The following is a 17889-nucleotide window of genomic DNA, read 5'->3' as shown; positions in this document are numbered from 1 at the left end:
TGACCAACAAGAACCAAATAATAGACTGTGTATGATAGAAGATGTTCTGAACGAGAGTTTAGCTAAAATTTTTCGCCGTTTGAAAATCTTTGCAGACGCCTCTTTTGTTCATTACATTCTGCACAGAAATTAGTCATCTTAGATTTAAAAATCTAGTCAATTGCCATGCTTCATTTCTGACTGTATCACTATTAGGCATAAGAATAATACGAATATAAACATGACATGATATGTATATTCTTCCACGTTTGCTGTTGTCTCACACTAGTTTCGTAGTTTATTAGGCAGACAGGATTTAAATGAGATAGCAGCAAACACAAAAGAATACATGGCAAAATGTTTATATTTGTATTATTCTTATGGTGAAGAGAATACTGCATGTGATTCACAATTCTTAAAAAGTTCCTATTAGCAACCATCTCTTCTCACAGGTAGGAAAAAATTCAGAACATAACATAGAGTTGGCAATATTGACAAACATCCCAAACAGTCTTGCCAGTAGGATTTTCATAGTACATCGAAATGCTGCTACATTTGAAGATGAACAATATGGAATTTGTATTTACTTCGTTGGTTAATGTATGAAAATGCAGTGGTCGAAACTCGGGGCGGAGAAAAAAGCTCGTTTACTTCGTTGGATAATGTATGAAAATGCAGTGGACGAAACTCGGGGTGGAGAAAGAAGCTCGTCTTCCACCTATTTTTTAATTTATTTACTGACTCAAGAGGTTTTGGCACCAGTATTTATCTTTGTGCCTGCAAAGCATGCCTGTGTAGCGTTACATATATTCGACGGCAGAAGTTAGTTGTGGCGGCACCTACCAACATTTTTCATAACTTCCGCTTACTTTGGTTCAAAAAATGGCTCTGAGCACTATGGGACTCAACATCTTAGGTCATAAGTCCCCTAGAACTTAGAACTACTTAAACCTAACTAACCTAAGGACATCACACACACCCATGCCCGAGGCAGGATTTGAACCTGCGACCGTAGCAGTCCCGCAGTTCCGGACTGCAGCGCCAGAACCGCTAGACCACCGCGGCCGGCCCGCTTACTTTGCACTCGATTCTAAGCCACAGGAGGTTTTTTTATTACAAAAAAAAAAAAAAAAAAAAAAAAAAAAAAAAAAAAAAAAAAAAAAAAACCGGGAAAAAAGTGTGGCTTAGATTCGAGTAAATACGGTAGTCCCCGCCCGGAGATCTGAATGGGGGACTATTTTACCTCCAGAATATTTTACCCAAGAGTACGCCATCATCATTTAACCATACAGTATAGCTGCATGCCCTCGGGAAAAATTACGGCTTTAGTTTCCCCTTGCTTTCAGCCGTTCTCAGTACCATCACAGCAAGGCCGTTTTGGTTAGAGTTACAAGGCCGGATCAGTCAATCATCCAGACTATTGCCCCTGCAACTACTGAAAAGGCTGCTGCCCCTCTTCATGAGCCACATGTTTGTCTAGTCTCTCAACAGATACCCCTCCGTTGTGGTTGTACCTACGGTACGGCTATCTGTATCGCTGAGGCACGCCAACCTCCCAACCAATGGCAAGGTCCATGGTTCATGGGGGTGAGGGGTGATGGTCATGTGATAAATGTTAGGTTAACCTAATAAGCTAAGTCCCTGCAACGTTAGCAGATGGATTTAGTTTTGAATGATACACTGTCGCCTACAGTTTTGGAAAAATTTAATAATAAGTGTACTCAGCACAGAAGGTGAGTACATACAAGTTGAAGCTGGTATGATATGAATGAAAGTTTAACATAGTAGCGAGTAGTTGGTTAAATCAGAACAATCAGAAACTCAAACATCTCAATTTACAACGAGATTATTTCAGAACAATGTACACTGATCAGCCAGAACATTATAACCACCTACCTAACAGCCAGTATGTTCACCTCTGGCACGGATAACAGTGACGACATGTCAGGCCACGGAAGGAATGAGGCCTCGATAGGTCGCTGGAGGGAGCTGGCACCACATATGCACACAAGTCACCTAATTCGTGTAAATTATGGGGAAGGGGATGATGAACTCTGACACCACATTCAATCACATCCCAGATGTATTCAATTCGATTCAGGTCTGGCGACCACTCCATCACACTCCTGGCCTAGTGAATGGTGCATCATCTTGTTGAAAAATGCCACTGCCATTGGGAAACATGATTGTCATGAAGGGATGTACGTGGTCTGCAATCAGTGGGCGATACTCCCTGACCATCATCGTGCCTTGCACAAGCTCCACTGGACCCATGGATGCCCACACGAATATTCCCCAGAGCATAATGGAGCTACCACCAGCTTGTTCTGCAGTACAGATGTCAAGGAGTTGTTCCCCTGGAAGTCAATTGATTCATGCCCTCCCATCAGCATGATGAAGAGGGTATCAGGATCCATCAGACCATACAAAGCTCTGCCAGTGCGCCAACATCCAGTGTCGATGGTCACATGCCAATTTCATTCGTAGCTGCTGACGTCATGTTGTTAACACGTGCACATGCATGGGTCATCAGCTGTGGAGGCCCATCGTTAGGAGTGTTTGGTGCACAGTGTGTTAAGACCCACTTGTACTCTACCCAGCTTTAAAGACTGATGTTAGTACCGCCGCTGTTCACCGCCTGTCCTGTTTTACCAGTCTTCCTAGCCTACATCATCTGCATCTGTAATGAAGAGTGATCACCCACCCCACGACTTCTGGACATGGTTTGATATTGGTTTCACCACATTTTGAAGAAACTGCAGCACTCTTCAAGCAACTGAAAAGTCATGCAGTTTCAGAAATGCTCATGTCAAGCCTCCAGGCCATCACAATCTGCCCTCAGTCAAACTCCCCATTCTACACACTGACAGCATTCTCACTGGTACTACGTGCATGTGTTTGACTAGCAGTCATTCCTCACCAGGTGATACTGCTATTGCCTAGACAGTTTTATATTGATAGTCGGTCGGTGGTCATAAAGTTCTGTCTGATCAGTGTATATCTTTCTCGTACAAACTTGTTTCTGGTCAAATACACCAGTCTCCATAAATGACTCTCAAGAGCTTATTGATGCATATGCTCCAAGTATTCATTTTTAAAAACAAATCAGTAAAACTCAATTTAATTTCATTAGAACTATTCACAAAATATGAAAACAGCTAGTAGGTAAAGCATATGATGGATGAAATAGTCCTGTCACTGGAATGCAGCTCAGGAGTTGTAACTTTTTACGATCCCCACCCACTCCCCAGAAACAATATTAACTTCATGCTTGTTTTCAGTAAAGCTGCTTCACATATGTATAATATTATCATTTCAGTCTGGTGAAGACAGTGATGCATTATATGCAGACAGTATATTGTGGCAGTTGGCTGCCGCTGTCAAGAAACGGGAACTGAGACTGCCTGAGGGGAGAGGAGCAGTGCAGGGGAATAAGTCCCTGCTCCCTCTGGAAAGACTGCCATCCTATGTCTGCATTCTGTGCTTCCACGAAAGCAAAACTGACATAACAGTCATCAGGATCGCTGATTCCTGTTGATGTGGTGAGAGTTGCATTCAATGCACCAGGATTAACCTCTTCACAATAAGAAAAAAAAATTCCACAACACAAAGCAAATTGGAGTACAAAAAGCATTTGATAGTGTACTCTGCAATTGTCTGCTATGGTTGGCCTGACCTCTATCAGTATTCGGGCGCTAAAGACTACACTGTTGAGCGCCCATAACACCGTATCCATCCATCCATCTACCAATATCTTACACAAAACCTAGTTAAAAACACTCCCCACTTAAAACTGCCGTGCTATAGTGTAGCACAATACCTGTTTTTGTTTATCTACCAAGTCCCATAACAGTTTTCAAATAATATCGTTGTGATAAATGAGAAGCACCAGTTTGCTTTTGCAATACAATATTATAGAACAATAGCAAACTAGTGCTTTACATTTATTACAATGTTGTTCTACCAAGAACCGACAGAAGATTCTGTTAACATAATATTGTTGTGATACAGTGGAAGCAGCATCAGTTGCAGAAGTTGACATCTTGGCAGAATCTGTATTTGTATGACTATATGGAAGCTATTACTGTGATTTTAGAAACATCACGTAACACGGTATGCTACTGAGTTTTCGACATTGTGCTTCTCTTTCAATGTCATTATATTAAACAATAACGCTCGCTGTTAACACAAGCTGCAAGTATTACTTGTATTTTTGCTACAATTTTGAAACATAGCATCCTTTTACACCTGCAGTCTCTGTATTCATGATGTTTGTACTAAAAAATTCTGCTAGGAAATGGACTCTCAGTGAAACTGGTCCCTTGTTAAAGAATACTTTTAGCACCAACATACACAGTTATGTGAAGTCATTTCTCAACATAGTGGAGGACAACAAACAGAAAATATATTCATGATTTAAATAATGAAAACTGTACCATTTACTTATTTTTTTATGCTTAGCACAATGTGTTTCAAGAATTTATTCTCGTTTTCAATTGCTTTTGTGTATTTGTTTACATGGATATGTTTGACGATATCTGCACTGTGATTTTCTGCCTTCCTTGCATCTTTCTGAAGTTAGACTGCAATCAGAAAATCAGACAAAATGAATCTTTGAGAGTTTTTCATATGTCAATGATGTTAGAAATTCATGTAAACAAGTGCACAAATGCACTAGGAAGTTAGCATAAACTCTGGAAAAGCATTGTGCTAAGCATCAAAAAAATAAGTAACTCTTGCAGTTTTCATTATTTAAATCATGAATGACACAGTTAAAAGCTTTCCTGAAAATTCAAATATGATGAACGAAATTAAGAAAATATATTACTCTGATGTTTCTTAAACTAGCACACACAACACAGTTACCTATGTTGTCTTGATAACATTTAAAGCAACACATGACTAGTGGAACATAAAGCAACCATACACTCTTACTGAAAAAGTTCCAAGAAAATTATTTTGTTTCTCACCTTCTAGCTATATCCTCTACATGAGCAGTTGTGAGTGTCATGCTCTGGGTAAATTCTGAGAAATATGTTGCCTCTCTGTTGACAATGCAATGCTGGTACAGCACTGCTCCCCAGTCAGTTGGATGGTTGTAAGCCCGGGCTAAAATGCAAGCTTGTGGGAAGCTGTAATACAGAATGACGAGTTTATCTATATCACTATTAGAGTTATCATAGTATAACTATGATAGTATAACTATATTAGAGTTATCATAGTTATCATATGGTGAAAAAATCAGAAGATAGCCAGCAATGAAAATATTACCTCAATTTGTTAACTATCACATCAGAAACTTCCATTGCAGTCAAGTTAATCAATAAATTCACCAACTGGCCTGCAGGCACAGAATTCAGTAAAGATATTTGGAGAGCAACTAGCTCTGCTTTATGAGCTATTGCCATAGCTTTTATGAGTTTGTTAGCCTGTCATATAAAGAATAAATCAAAATTACATTTTGATTAAACAGATATCTTTGATTATATAGACATCATTGCTACATATAATCAATGTAACTTTTTTACAAATGTCATCAGTAGTGGAATAAAATGAGACTACTTCCATCAAACAATATTATTCACTGAGACACATCTGGCAAAAGTAATCAATTAAGCCCAAATTTAGTCTGTCACTGCAAATTAATTAGTGTCATAGAAGTAAATTCCTGGTAAAAAATACAGTTTAAAGGAATGATTCATATCTGACTGACATCCCTCTCAAAATGATGCCTCTGTTGAGCAATTGATAAGCTAGCAAAATGAGGCAGAACTTCTGTTTTCACAGAATTCTAAGTGAAAATATATAACAAAACATATGAAAATTGTTGCTAATCTAGTACAGAATTTTAGTTTTTAGTTTATCATTGTTCAAATTTTTCTGTGTGTCATGTTCACAATCAAACAACAGAATGTCTTGCATCAGCAGTCCTGTTGGCAACATGCTGTCCATTTTTGTCTCAGCATGCCCTATGAAATGTGGTTTCTGTCACATTATGAAGGCCCAGGCAACAGCAGACAGCATGTCGCATAATGCTACTGATGTAAACTGCTACGCAATCCAATTATGAACATTCCAATAAGAGAACAATTGTACCCCACAATGACAGCCAGGAGATTTTTCACTGCCAAGAACCTTTGCTTCATTCTCTTTCCAAACAGAGTCTGAGTGACTCTTATGGAGGAAAATGTGCTTAGGGCCACTCTCCCAATCCTGAATGAAACTTTCACAATGTACCCTCAACTGTAGAAAGAAGGTTTCAGTTTGGAAACAGATCGTGGGGTGTGGCTACACTTTTCTCTGTTCTCTACCCTACACACACACACACACACACTCTCTCTCTCTCTCTCTCTCTCTCTCTCTCTCTCTCTCTCTCTCCCCCCCCCCTCCCCCCACCAGATGCTGGCTGACTAAGATGTGAATGGGAGTCTTCTGAGTTAGGACATTCTCTCTCTCTCTCTCTCTCTCTCTCTCTCTCTCTCTCTCTCTCTCTCTCCCAGATGCTGGCTGACTAAAATGTGAATGGGAGTCTGCTGAGTTAGGAAAGTAGGTTCAAATGGCTCTGAGCACTATGGAACTTAACATCTACAGTCATCAGTCCCCTAGAACTTAGAATTACTCAAACCTAACTAACCTAAGGACAGTACACAACACCCAGTCATCACGAGGCAGAGAAAATACCTGACCCCGCCGGGAATTGAACCCGGGAACAGGAAGCGAGAATGCTACCGCACGACCACGAGCTGCGGACTAGGTAAGTAGGATAAAGGTACTGGTAGGTTGAACCTCTAGGACAAACCATGAGATTTGTTTTGCCTGAGTAGGTCAGCCAGCAAGAGCACAATGACAAAAGGCAGGGGTCTAGCCTTCTAGCACTGAGTAATTGTCAATTAAGTCATTTGGCAGGAGTTTTCATTTCAAATAAACTCCACTTCTCATTCTAAGGTTCATTCTGGAAACCAAACCTAACCTGTGTAGCCTGTGTCTAAATCAGTTTCTGTCTTCCAGATGGCTAAATACAGAGGAGTGTCTCTGGGAGTAACTGGACAGTAGGAGAGAGGTGTTACTTTTATGTAACCAGACTAGCACTGATTCAACATACAGTATTTAATAGGTACCCAAATTTACAGTACCCAACTTTATATACAACACTTTCTGGTAGATTGAAAGGACGTCTCTGTGTAAACTGCTCATCACCTGCCACTGAGATGATAAATCTGATGAAACTTGTCATATCATACAGACAAGGTTAAAGATTCAAGAATAATCAAGCACCAATATGCCAAGATAATAGGTAATGTGTTTCCTTTGGTCTATTGTACAGTTCCTGCATTATTTTCATGCCCTTATTAGGTATATACTAGGCTGTTTCAGCTCATATGCCCTCCCAGGAGCAGCTGGATGGGCACAGGCACAGGTGGGCAGGGGTGGACAAACACGTGATGGGCAGGCAGTCTTGCAGTTGGGACACAGTGTACATGATCGTATTCCACCGACTGAATGCTGGGAGTCAAGGGTGGCCAAGCAGGTCATGCATAAGCAAGACACCATCTGATGGGTAGCCTACACCACCTGCCCCTGCCCACAAGCATGTTTAGTGCGGGCACAGATGCCCTAGCTACATAAGGCAGCATTGGAACAAACTAAGGTAGTGGTCATCAAACATTTTTGCTGCCGAAACAATACTGACATTATGGGGTGTCACCATGGGCCATATGTGTATTAATCTTATAATTAATTGATCTACAGGGTGTTACAAAAAGGTACGGCCAAACTTTCAGGAAACATTCCTCACACACAAATAAAGAAAAGATGTTATGTGGACATGTGTCCGGAAACGCTTAATTTCCATGTTAGAGCTCATTTTAGTTTCGTCTGTATGTACTGTACTTCCTCGATTCACCACCAGTTGGCCCAATTGAAGGAAGGTAATGTTGACTTCGGTGCTTGTGTTGACATGCGACTCATTGCATCAGTACGTAGCATCAACAGGTTAGTGTTCATCACGAACATGGTTTTGCAGTCAGTGCAATGTTTACAAATGCAGAGTTGGCAGATGCCCATTTGATGTATGGATTAGCACGGGGCAATAGCCGTGGTGCGGTACGTTTGAATTGAGACAGATTTCCAGAACGAAGGTGTCCCGACAGGAAGACGTTCGAAGCAATTGATTGGCGTCTTAGGGAGTGCGGAACATTCCAGCCTATGACTCGCGACTGGGGAAGACCTAGAAGGACGAGGACACCTGCAATGGACGAGGCAATTCTTCGTGCAGTTGACGATAACCCTAATGTCAGCATCAGAGACGTTGCTGCTGTACAAGGTAACGTTGACAAGGTCACTGTATGGAGAGTGCCACGGGAGAACCAGTTGTTTCCGTACCATGTACAGCGTGTGCAGGCACTATCAGCAGCTGATTGGCCTCCACGGGTACACTTCTGCGAATGGATCATCCAACAATGTGTCAATCCTCATTTCAGTGCAAATGTTCTCTTTATGGATGAGGCTTCATTCCAACGTAATCAAATTGTAAATTTTCACTATCAACATGTGTGGGTTGACGAGAATCCACACGCAATTGTGCAATCACATCATCAACACAGATTTTCTGTGAACGTTTGGGCAGGCATTATTGGTGATGTCTTGATTGAGCCCCATGTTCTTCCACCTACGCTCAATGGAGCACATTATCATGATATCATACGGGATACTCAACCTGTGCTGCTAGAACATGTGCCTTTACGAGTATGACACAACATGTGGTTCATGCACAATGGAGCTCCTGCACATTTCAGTCGAAGTGTTCGTACGCTTCTCAACAACAGATTCGGTGACCGATGGATTGGTAGAGGCGGACCAATTCCATGGCCTCCATGCTCTCCTGACCTCAACCCTCTTGACTTTCATTTATGGGGGCATTTGAAAGCTCTTGTCTACGCAACCCCGGTACCAAATGTAGAGACTCTTCGTGCTCGTATTGTTGACGGCTGTGATACAATACGCCATTCTCCAGGACTGCATCAGCGCATCAGGGATTCCATGCGACGGAGGGTGGATGCATGTATCCTTGCTAACGGAGGACATTTTGAACATTTCATGTAACAAAGTGTTTGAAGTCACACTGGTACGTTCTGTTGCTGTGTGTTTCCATTCCATGATTAATGTGATTTGAAGAGAAGTAATAAAATGAGCTCTAACATGGAAAGTAAGCGTTTCCGGACACATGTCCACATAACATATTTTCTTTCTTTGTGAGTGAGGAATGTTTCCTGAAAGTTTGGCCGTACCTTTTTGTAACACCCTGTATATCTGAAATTCGCTCCAGCTACTGCTGGGTCTGGGTGCTGATGAGTCCTCTCCATTTGGCTTGGTCCTCCCACCACTTTTCTTCCTCCACTTGCTGCCAGGTCACACCTCTCCTTTCTACAGATATTCTCACTCCCATTTTCCACCGTGTTCTTGGGTGCCCTCTAGGTCTTTTCCCACCCATCTAAGTTCTTCCATAATTTTGGGGAGTCTCTGCCCATGCATCCTCTTAACATGCCCATACCATCTTAATCTCTTTCTTTCAATTTCTTCTCTCAGACTTTCTTGTTTAAGGTCCTTTCTAATCTCTACATTCCTTACTCTGTCCACTCTTATTTTTCCCTTAACTGCTCTGAGAAATTTCATTTCCCCTGCTTGCAGTCTGCTCCAGTCCCTTTCTGTCATTGTCCATGTTTCACCACCATAGGTGACAATAGGGATGTAATAATTCTTATACATAAGGAGTTTTGCTCTTTCTGAAACTTCATTATTCCAAATCAGGTGTTTTATTGTTTGGTAGAAATTGCCTCCCTTCTGTAACCTCCTATTAATTTCGTTAGTTATTCTTCCATCCCTAGATATTTCACTCCCTAAATAAGTGAAACTTTCTACCACTTTGAGGGGTTCTCTATGCAAGGTAATATTTCCGTTGATCCTTTCTCTCTTCCAAATACCATTACTTCACTCTTATCTTTATTTATTTTTAATCCATACTTTTTCATTATTTCATTCCACACATCAAGCTGTAACTGTACATCTACCTCTTTATCACCCCATATTACCATATCATCTGCAAAAATCATCTTTTTGTCTTTTTCTTTTACAATATCTTTAACTGCCCTATTCATTCCCTCCAGCACAACATTAAAAAGTGCAGGAGATAGAATACTTCCTTGCTTAAGTCCTTGTCTTATTTCGAAGTATTCAGAGTTCCCCAATGGTGTTCTAATTCTACAATTGTGTCCTCTGTACATTGTCTTTATAACATTAATGTATCCATCTTCAATATCTATCTTCTTCATTTCTTCCCAGAGTCTTTTCCTGTCAACGGAGTCATATGTCTTTTCAGTGTCCATAAAAACCATTATCACCCTTTTGTTATACTCCCAACTTTTTTTCCATCAGTTGACGGATAGAAAATATCAGGTCGATCATGCTTCTTCCTTTCCTAAACCTATGCTGTTCTTCACTCAGCTCCTTTTCTATCTTTTCACTTATTTGATTTAGTAAAATGTATTATAATTAATTGATAAACTACTAAATTAATAAGTTAAGAGTCCCTAATAGACTAGCGCATAGTACTGCTGCAATAAGTTGGCTGCCAGCCACCAAGTACTGATTGTTAAAATTCAGCACCATTTGGAACACTTCATGACAGTTGTTCACTGTTTCATATTGCTGCCAAGCTCATTGACCCTAAAGTTGTGACACTGTAATTGCCTGACGAAGTATGTTTGTCTATGTGAGCAATCTAAAGCCATTATGCAGTATGAGAGACAGTCACAGATGCTTACTAAATGTATTGAACATCATTTTTCTTCTGGTCACTGCATTGTACTACAACTTCATATTCTTTCCTACAAACATTTACCATATTTTAAGATGACCATCTCCACAGTGCACATTCATGAATATATGTTACCTCCAGGTGTCAAAATTTATACCACAGAAGTTAGTCAGCACAAGTCACCTGTGAGTTGCCAGTACTGGACAACAAACAATAAAACATTCCCCCTCTCACATCCTCTAACTCTGCAATGGCCGTACTACTTACTCCTCTACCCTGAGGTAAACAACCTACTTTACTTAACTCAGACTCGAATTCACCAATCTCAGTTAAAATTAAGTACATCTAAAATATATTACTATATCTGTGTGTGTTTTTGTTTGTTTTAAAGCAGGAAAATTACACTCTTAAGAAGCTCTTAGTGTTAGTTCAAGGTCTGCTGACTGCAGTCTGATGAACACTGGCTTATGGTGCACCATAATTTGACATGGTTTTCCACACACTTCTTCTTGACACTAAGTCAAATGTCTTTTCAAAGTCTATGAACGCTACATATACAGGGTGTTTCACAGTTCATGTTACACACTTCTAGAGATTGTAGAGTGCACTTAGCAATCAAGTGTTACATAGGAACTTACATCCAGAAACATCATCCAACGATGCTACAGAACTATTGCCTATAAACGCATGTATACACAAAGTGATTCCATGATGATGTTACAAACTTTATAGGATGATGGAGAAGGATAAATGTATCAATTTGAGGTAAGGGTCCCTGTATTGAAGGCGAACGAGTTGAAAGTTATAAGCAAAAATTGTTCTAATACCCCTACCAGTGGAATATATGCACTGGTACTGTTGTTCTTATGCTAAGATTGTAGGCCAGGCAACTTTCAGTGGTGGTAGTATATACCAAAACAATGTAGAAATGTCCACTAAACATGGACTCTAAAATGCATACCTTCAAAGCTATGAGCATTTGTTCAATAGAGAGGTGTGTTTCACAGCAGCTAAGATGAACAAGTACTCATAGTTTCTCAGGCATGCATTTTAGAGCCCATATTTACTGGACATGTTTTCCTTGCTTTGGTCCATACTACCACTTCTGAAAGTTGTTTACCCTGCAATCTTAGCAACAGCACCAGTACATGTATTCCACTGTTAGAAGTATCAGAATGCTTTTTGCTTATAACTTTCAACTCGTTCATTTCCAGTACAGGACTCTTACCTCAAATTGATACATTTACCCTGTATATAAGAGGGCTATTCAGAAAGTAGGGAACATTTTGGCATTAAAAAAAATACTAAGTACAAGAAATAAATTTTATTATATACATCTGAAAGAGTGACTGGCATACTACTTTTCCACATAGTCACCAAACACAATCATGCACTTATCATAGTGGTGGACAAGCTGTGAAGGACCTTCATCATAAAATTCTGCTGCCTGAGACTTCAGCCAATGAGTTAAGCCTGCCTGGAGTTCCGTGTTGTCATCAAAGTGCTGTGTTGCAAGCCAGTTCTTCATCTTGGGAAACAAGTGGAAGTCGCTTGGTGGAAGATCGGGGCCATAGGGCAAATGAAAGAAAATTTCCCATATAAATGAATTAAGGAGTTCTTTAGTGCAGTTGGCCATGTGAGGTCAAGCACTGTCGAGCAAAAACAAAATTTTGGATGTCAGTTTTCCTTGACGTTTATTTTGAACTGCTCTTCTAAGGCTGTGCAAAGTTTGACAATACCAGGCAGAATTTATGGTTGCCCCATGTTTGAGAAAATCAATAAGAAGCACACCTTGCCTGTTCCAAAACACTGTCGCCATCAACTTACTTGCTGACAAGGTTTGCAAACATTTTCTTGATTTTTGGGGGGACCTTGTGTGCCCCCACTCCATGGACTGTAATTTTGCCTCGCAATTGACGTGTTTCACGCAAGTCTCATCACTGGTTACGATCAGATCCAGTAATAAATCACCATGTTTGTGGTAGGCCTCCAGAAATGTCAACATTGCCCCCATTCGCTGTTCTTTATGGTGCTCTGTAAGGATTTTGGGCACCCATCGTACACAAAATTTGTGGTAGCCTAGCTTTTGAGTGACAATTTCAAACAACAAAGTCCGTGAAACTTGTGGAAAAGAGTGAAAAAGCTCCATTATTGTAAAGCGATGGTTTTCACGAATCGTTTCAACATTAGCGACAAGATGCTCGGGTGTTGACTCTTCTCTTCATTATGAACATTGGTTCGGCGGCACGGAACTTTCACTCACTACATTGTTTCCGTGTACTTCACACAGATCACAATAAATTTCTATAGGTTTTAGGTTTTTTGCCAACGGAAACCATATCACAGACTGCACCTCACAACTGACGGGATTTTCAATCACAGCACATACTTCAAATTCGAATATTGAAAAAAATGAGACGTACAGAGACATTCCCACTGTCACAGATGGATGTCGACTGAACTGCCGAGCATGCACATGCCAAAATAAATGCGATTGGCATGTGCCTAGCGGTGTCAGACGGAAACATTCCTTACTTTCTGAATAGACCTCGTACATACACTTACAGATGCCAGTGCCTATAACTTTGATTCTTTGTAGTGTCACTGGATGACATTTCTGGAAATGGGTTCCTACGTAAAACTTGAGCTACTAGGTACCCTCTACAACAGGGCCAGCCAGAAATTCTACATGCGTGCGGTGCTCCTGCACATGTGCAACTTCCGGGTCACAGCGTGCACGCCGCAGCCGTCAGCGTTCATGTAGTGCATGTGTCTACCCACAGATGTCGCTTTATCCACTTGCTGGGATACTCTGTACCGGCGCATTCTAGTGCTCTTTCCACAGCTTGCAGGCCAACCATAGGAAGGTATTTCGTGTATTAAACATTTAAAATACTGTCACAGTCTACTCATTGAGACGTCTACTTTTATGTTAACAGTTGAACCCAGTAAGATAAGTAATACAGTTAACAACCATGGGTTTTTATTAAGGCAGCTTCACTGATGGCACGTAAATACGAGTAATGTTTTTGAACTAGTATTTAAGAAAGAGAGCACTTAGCGACTTCCAACGAACCTTATTCATGATTTCAAATAACATTAAACTAATGCAAAGTTTCCTATAACTAATTCTCGGTGCCCTCAGTTACACCCACATAATTTCTGTCTCACTGACCTCTGAACAGAATGATAACCGCAGAACTCTCGATGATCACCTGTTATTTCAATACCATTATTGCTACATCTTTCATCAACTCCGTCTGAAATCTGCATAATAACCGACAATTAGTTGAATGTTACGTTTTATCGACTTCAGCTGAGCGTAGCCCTTCACACATGAAAAAAAACCGTAAATGTAAGTATACACTGGAACAATCGGTTTAATGACCAACTTTCCTGATAATAATGTAACATGGAGCAGAATGAGGCATTAATGCACAGTTAGTAAACAATAATTTTTAATTATGAAAGGAATAAATCCAAACACGTTTATCACTGGTCATGAGAAATGATAATCAAGTTGTTGTGTCTCATCCATTTTCTTAAGGACATTTTCTTGCCGTTCTTCACTCTTGAGTACACTACACTCGTCTTTGTGATATGTATTGTATTGTCTTTCAATTGAAAACTTACCCTGGCCGCCTATTATTCGGCGGCATAGCAAACACTATGAGTTTTCACCAACGGCTACAAAAAAGAATTGCAGTTCTCAGTCATTTTTAAACAACTGAGAACATAGAGCTCCCGTCCTTTGCTTTTACACAGTACCTGCCATTTCTCAGTACTTCTCTGTTAAGGTTACAGTTACCAGGGGTAAACGAGACTGGGTATGTTGCGCTCTTGCTTGAACCACATAAACAGGGAAGTGGAGCCGCCGCTGTTCATTTAGGACACATGTCTAATAACAGATGTCGCTGTCGCACGTGTGCGCACATGTGCAGCACTTCCGCACGTCTGCACACTGTGCAGCGTTTGGCCGGCCCTGCTCTACAACCTCTAGAAGTGTGTAACATGGATTGTGAAACACCCTGTAGACTAGCCATATATTCCATACACTGTCCTGTTTAGGGTGATTCATAACAGTACTTTACTAGGAAAGGATGACAACATGATCCCTCTCCACTTATTGCAATTTGTGATGTCTCTCTTTTTTTTAGAAGTTTTATTAATGTCTGTCTTCCATTCTTCTTCCATTTCATCTCTATTCCAGATCTCCTCAAACACAGGGCATAATAAATCTAATGGTGTCTTTCTTCTTTCAGCAGTTCTAGTGAAATATTGTTGCACCCAGGGGCATGACAACATTCTGTTTACTTTAGAGCAACTTTTATCTGCTCTCTGCAAAGCACCACCCTGTTGATTCTTGCAGTTATCATCACCTTTTCAAAATTTTCATGCCATCTTTCCCATTGTGCAGTTTCCTAACTTGCTTTTCACTGTGCAATTTATTGGTCCCTTCTGCCTCCCTAGTATTCTTGTGGTCTGGTAAAGCTCCTTCATGTCTCCTTTGCTTGCAGCTCTCTCAGTTCATGTTGCAAGATCATTTTACCATTTCCTTCAGTCTAATCTTGCACTCATTTTCATCTCTTGATCTACTCTAGTATACTCTACATGGAGCTCAGTTTTTCCCTCCTGGCCTTCATTATTTTCATTTATACTTTGAATTTTTTTCTTTCACCAACTTTCTCCCACATGTCCTTGCTCATTTAGTCTTTTCTTTTACTGTCTCTGAACACCTTCTGCCCTTTTAGCAGTGGAATTGTTTTTCTAATCCATCCTCCATCACATTGAGTACTTTATATCTATTTTGCAGTTCTAGTCTAAATTTCTGTTTGATCTTTTAGGTACCTTTACTTGTGAGGTATTGAATGGCTTCTTTTAGACATCAGATTTATTTTTTGTAGCTGTGAATTTCAAGTGCACTTTAGGTAGCATCAAAAGGTGGTCACTGCTCCCCTTTTATTCCTAACCTCTAACAACAATCTTTTACATTGCCCACTTGTGGAACTGAATCAATTGATTCTGCACCCTGTGATTGGTTGACACCCACAAGTTTTTATGGAAAATTTTTGTGTGGAAACAGTATTCCTCCTATGGCTACCTTGCTGTTCCCACATACCTCCATAAAAAATTCACCATTTGTATTTGCCTCTTCAACTCCACATCTTCCCATTGCAAGTCCCATCCCAAGATTTTCTGTGCCCACTTTTGTGTTTATGTCCCTCACAACAATGACAATATCTCATTTTGTGCCTTTCAGTGCTGCTTGTAGTTTATCAGAGACATGGGTTTTGACATTCATCTCTGCTTGTTCACTTGGAACATAGCACTGAATAATAGTTACATGGACAGTAATGTGAACACTGAATTATCTGCTACATAACTGATTTGCAGAGTGTAAACTTTTTGGTCCTCCATGCTAAAAATAAAGTAGTGACTATATGTTCTTAGCAGTCTTATGATTATGACTACTTATTGTAATTAACTACTACTTTGTGTGTATAAAAAATGTATTTTCAAAATCATATAGTGACTCTGAGTTTCTGAATCATGCCGCTGGAATGATTGCATCATATGCCAAATGATAAAACACATCATATGTACGTTTTTGCATCATGCACAAATTCTCCCATGAACAACTGCATCATGTAATCAATGTTTCTCATAAGTAATCAATGTTTCCCATAACAAGTACTCAAATTACCGGCAACAAACTTGATCCTTTGTATGACTGTGGTGAAACCCTCACCCTTCCAGTCAGCAAATCCAGTACTGTGGTTCATCCAACTTGAGAGCCAATTTGTCTTGCCCTACATCATCTCTGACTAAAGTAAATACAATTATGTGGCTGCACTTAACAAGCAAATGGCTATGGGAATACGAGACATTTTAGCTTCACCACTAATGACTGAAAACTATGCCTCTATCAAGCATGCATTTGTCACAGTCAGAAGATAAATGACTCTAAAAACTGCTCCGAACTGGAGAACTTGGTGACTGCACACCATCTCAACTACTTCATCAGGTTCACACATTGGCAGGCAATGCAGTTATCGATATTCTGTGGAATATTTGGCTGCCATGCCTACCTGTGGGCACACAGAAAATACTCACTGTCTGCATTGGTAACCTCAACACCCCAGTTCAGACAGCTGACAGAATAGTCGTGATGTATTCTTTGATGGGCGTCACAACCCTCTCTGCCAAACAGAGATTTCTCTGGAGGCACTGCAAATACAAGTAACTGAACTTTCTAAGCAACTTGTGGCCCTACAATTAAGGTGCTTCACACAATCATTGCTACAGCAATGCTCTTTCAGCAGAAACAAGTGTTGGCCCTCCATGGAGAATATCAGCTGGTAACAAATTTGGAGCTGAAGCTCGGCAGTGTCAACCACCCTGCGACAAGGGAAACACTGGCAGAAATCAGCAGTGATAGCGATCAATTGCGAACTGCACAGCCCCATCAATTGTTTATAACAGAACACTCTATTAAGCCGCAGTTTCTCACTGACACAGGAGCTGATCTCTCAGTTTACCCTCCTTGTCATCTGCCACGGCAGAATATCAATGGCAATCACCCTTATACTGTGAATGGACCTTCCATTAAGACTTACAGTTACATCAACTTACATCTAAACTTCAGTCTTGAATTAGAATGAAGATTCATTATTGCCAATGTACTGTACCCCAATGTTGGTGTGGACTTCTTATCTTTTTTACAGTCTCCTGCCAGGTCTTTCAATCAATGCTTCCTTGGTTCTAAAACACAGATGTCTAGTCATGGGCACCAACACCTTGACAAACACATTGATGATGATGATGATGTTTGGTTTGTGGGGCACTCGTGAGGTAACGGACGAGTTGCGGCACCCTCGAAATATGCTAAGTTCAGAGTTGGTGGCCACCGCAAGGACTGCGCGGCAGGGCAAAGCTCGTTAGCATCCGCGTGGTGACTCACAGCGGCCGGAGCACGTCGTCCATCGAGCACGTGGCTGGGAATTCCTTGGTGACGCTATGTGCTGGGAGGGCCAACGGTGGCGGACTTTGTGAAACCTTAATGGCAGACATTTCACAGTTCGTATAGAAATTAATAG

At 40.6% G+C, this 17889-nt stretch overlaps 1 protein-coding gene across 1 annotated transcript in view; it reads right to left on the bottom strand.

The window, feature by feature from the left end:
• Positions 1-17889, bottom strand: part of LOC126263434 (spatacsin) — a 351500-nt gene that overhangs the window by 8673 nt on the left and 324938 nt on the right. Inside the window, exons 33-34 of the mRNA XM_049960526.1 lie at positions 5251-5408; positions 4950-5111 (exon numbers count right to left, since the gene is read on the bottom strand). Of these exons, the coding sequence (XP_049816483.1) occupies positions 4950-5111; positions 5251-5408 (320 nt within the window). The remainder of the gene's footprint in view (positions 1-4949; positions 5112-5250; positions 5409-17889) is intronic.

Source organism: Schistocerca nitens, chromosome 6, assembly GCF_023898315.1.
Source record: "Schistocerca nitens isolate TAMUIC-IGC-003100 chromosome 6, iqSchNite1.1, whole genome shotgun sequence".
Lineage (NCBI taxonomy): Eukaryota > Metazoa > Arthropoda > Insecta > Orthoptera > Acrididae > Schistocerca > Schistocerca nitens.
Note: the sequence above shows the minus strand (reverse complement) of the source record. Positions and strands in the feature narration are given on the sequence as shown.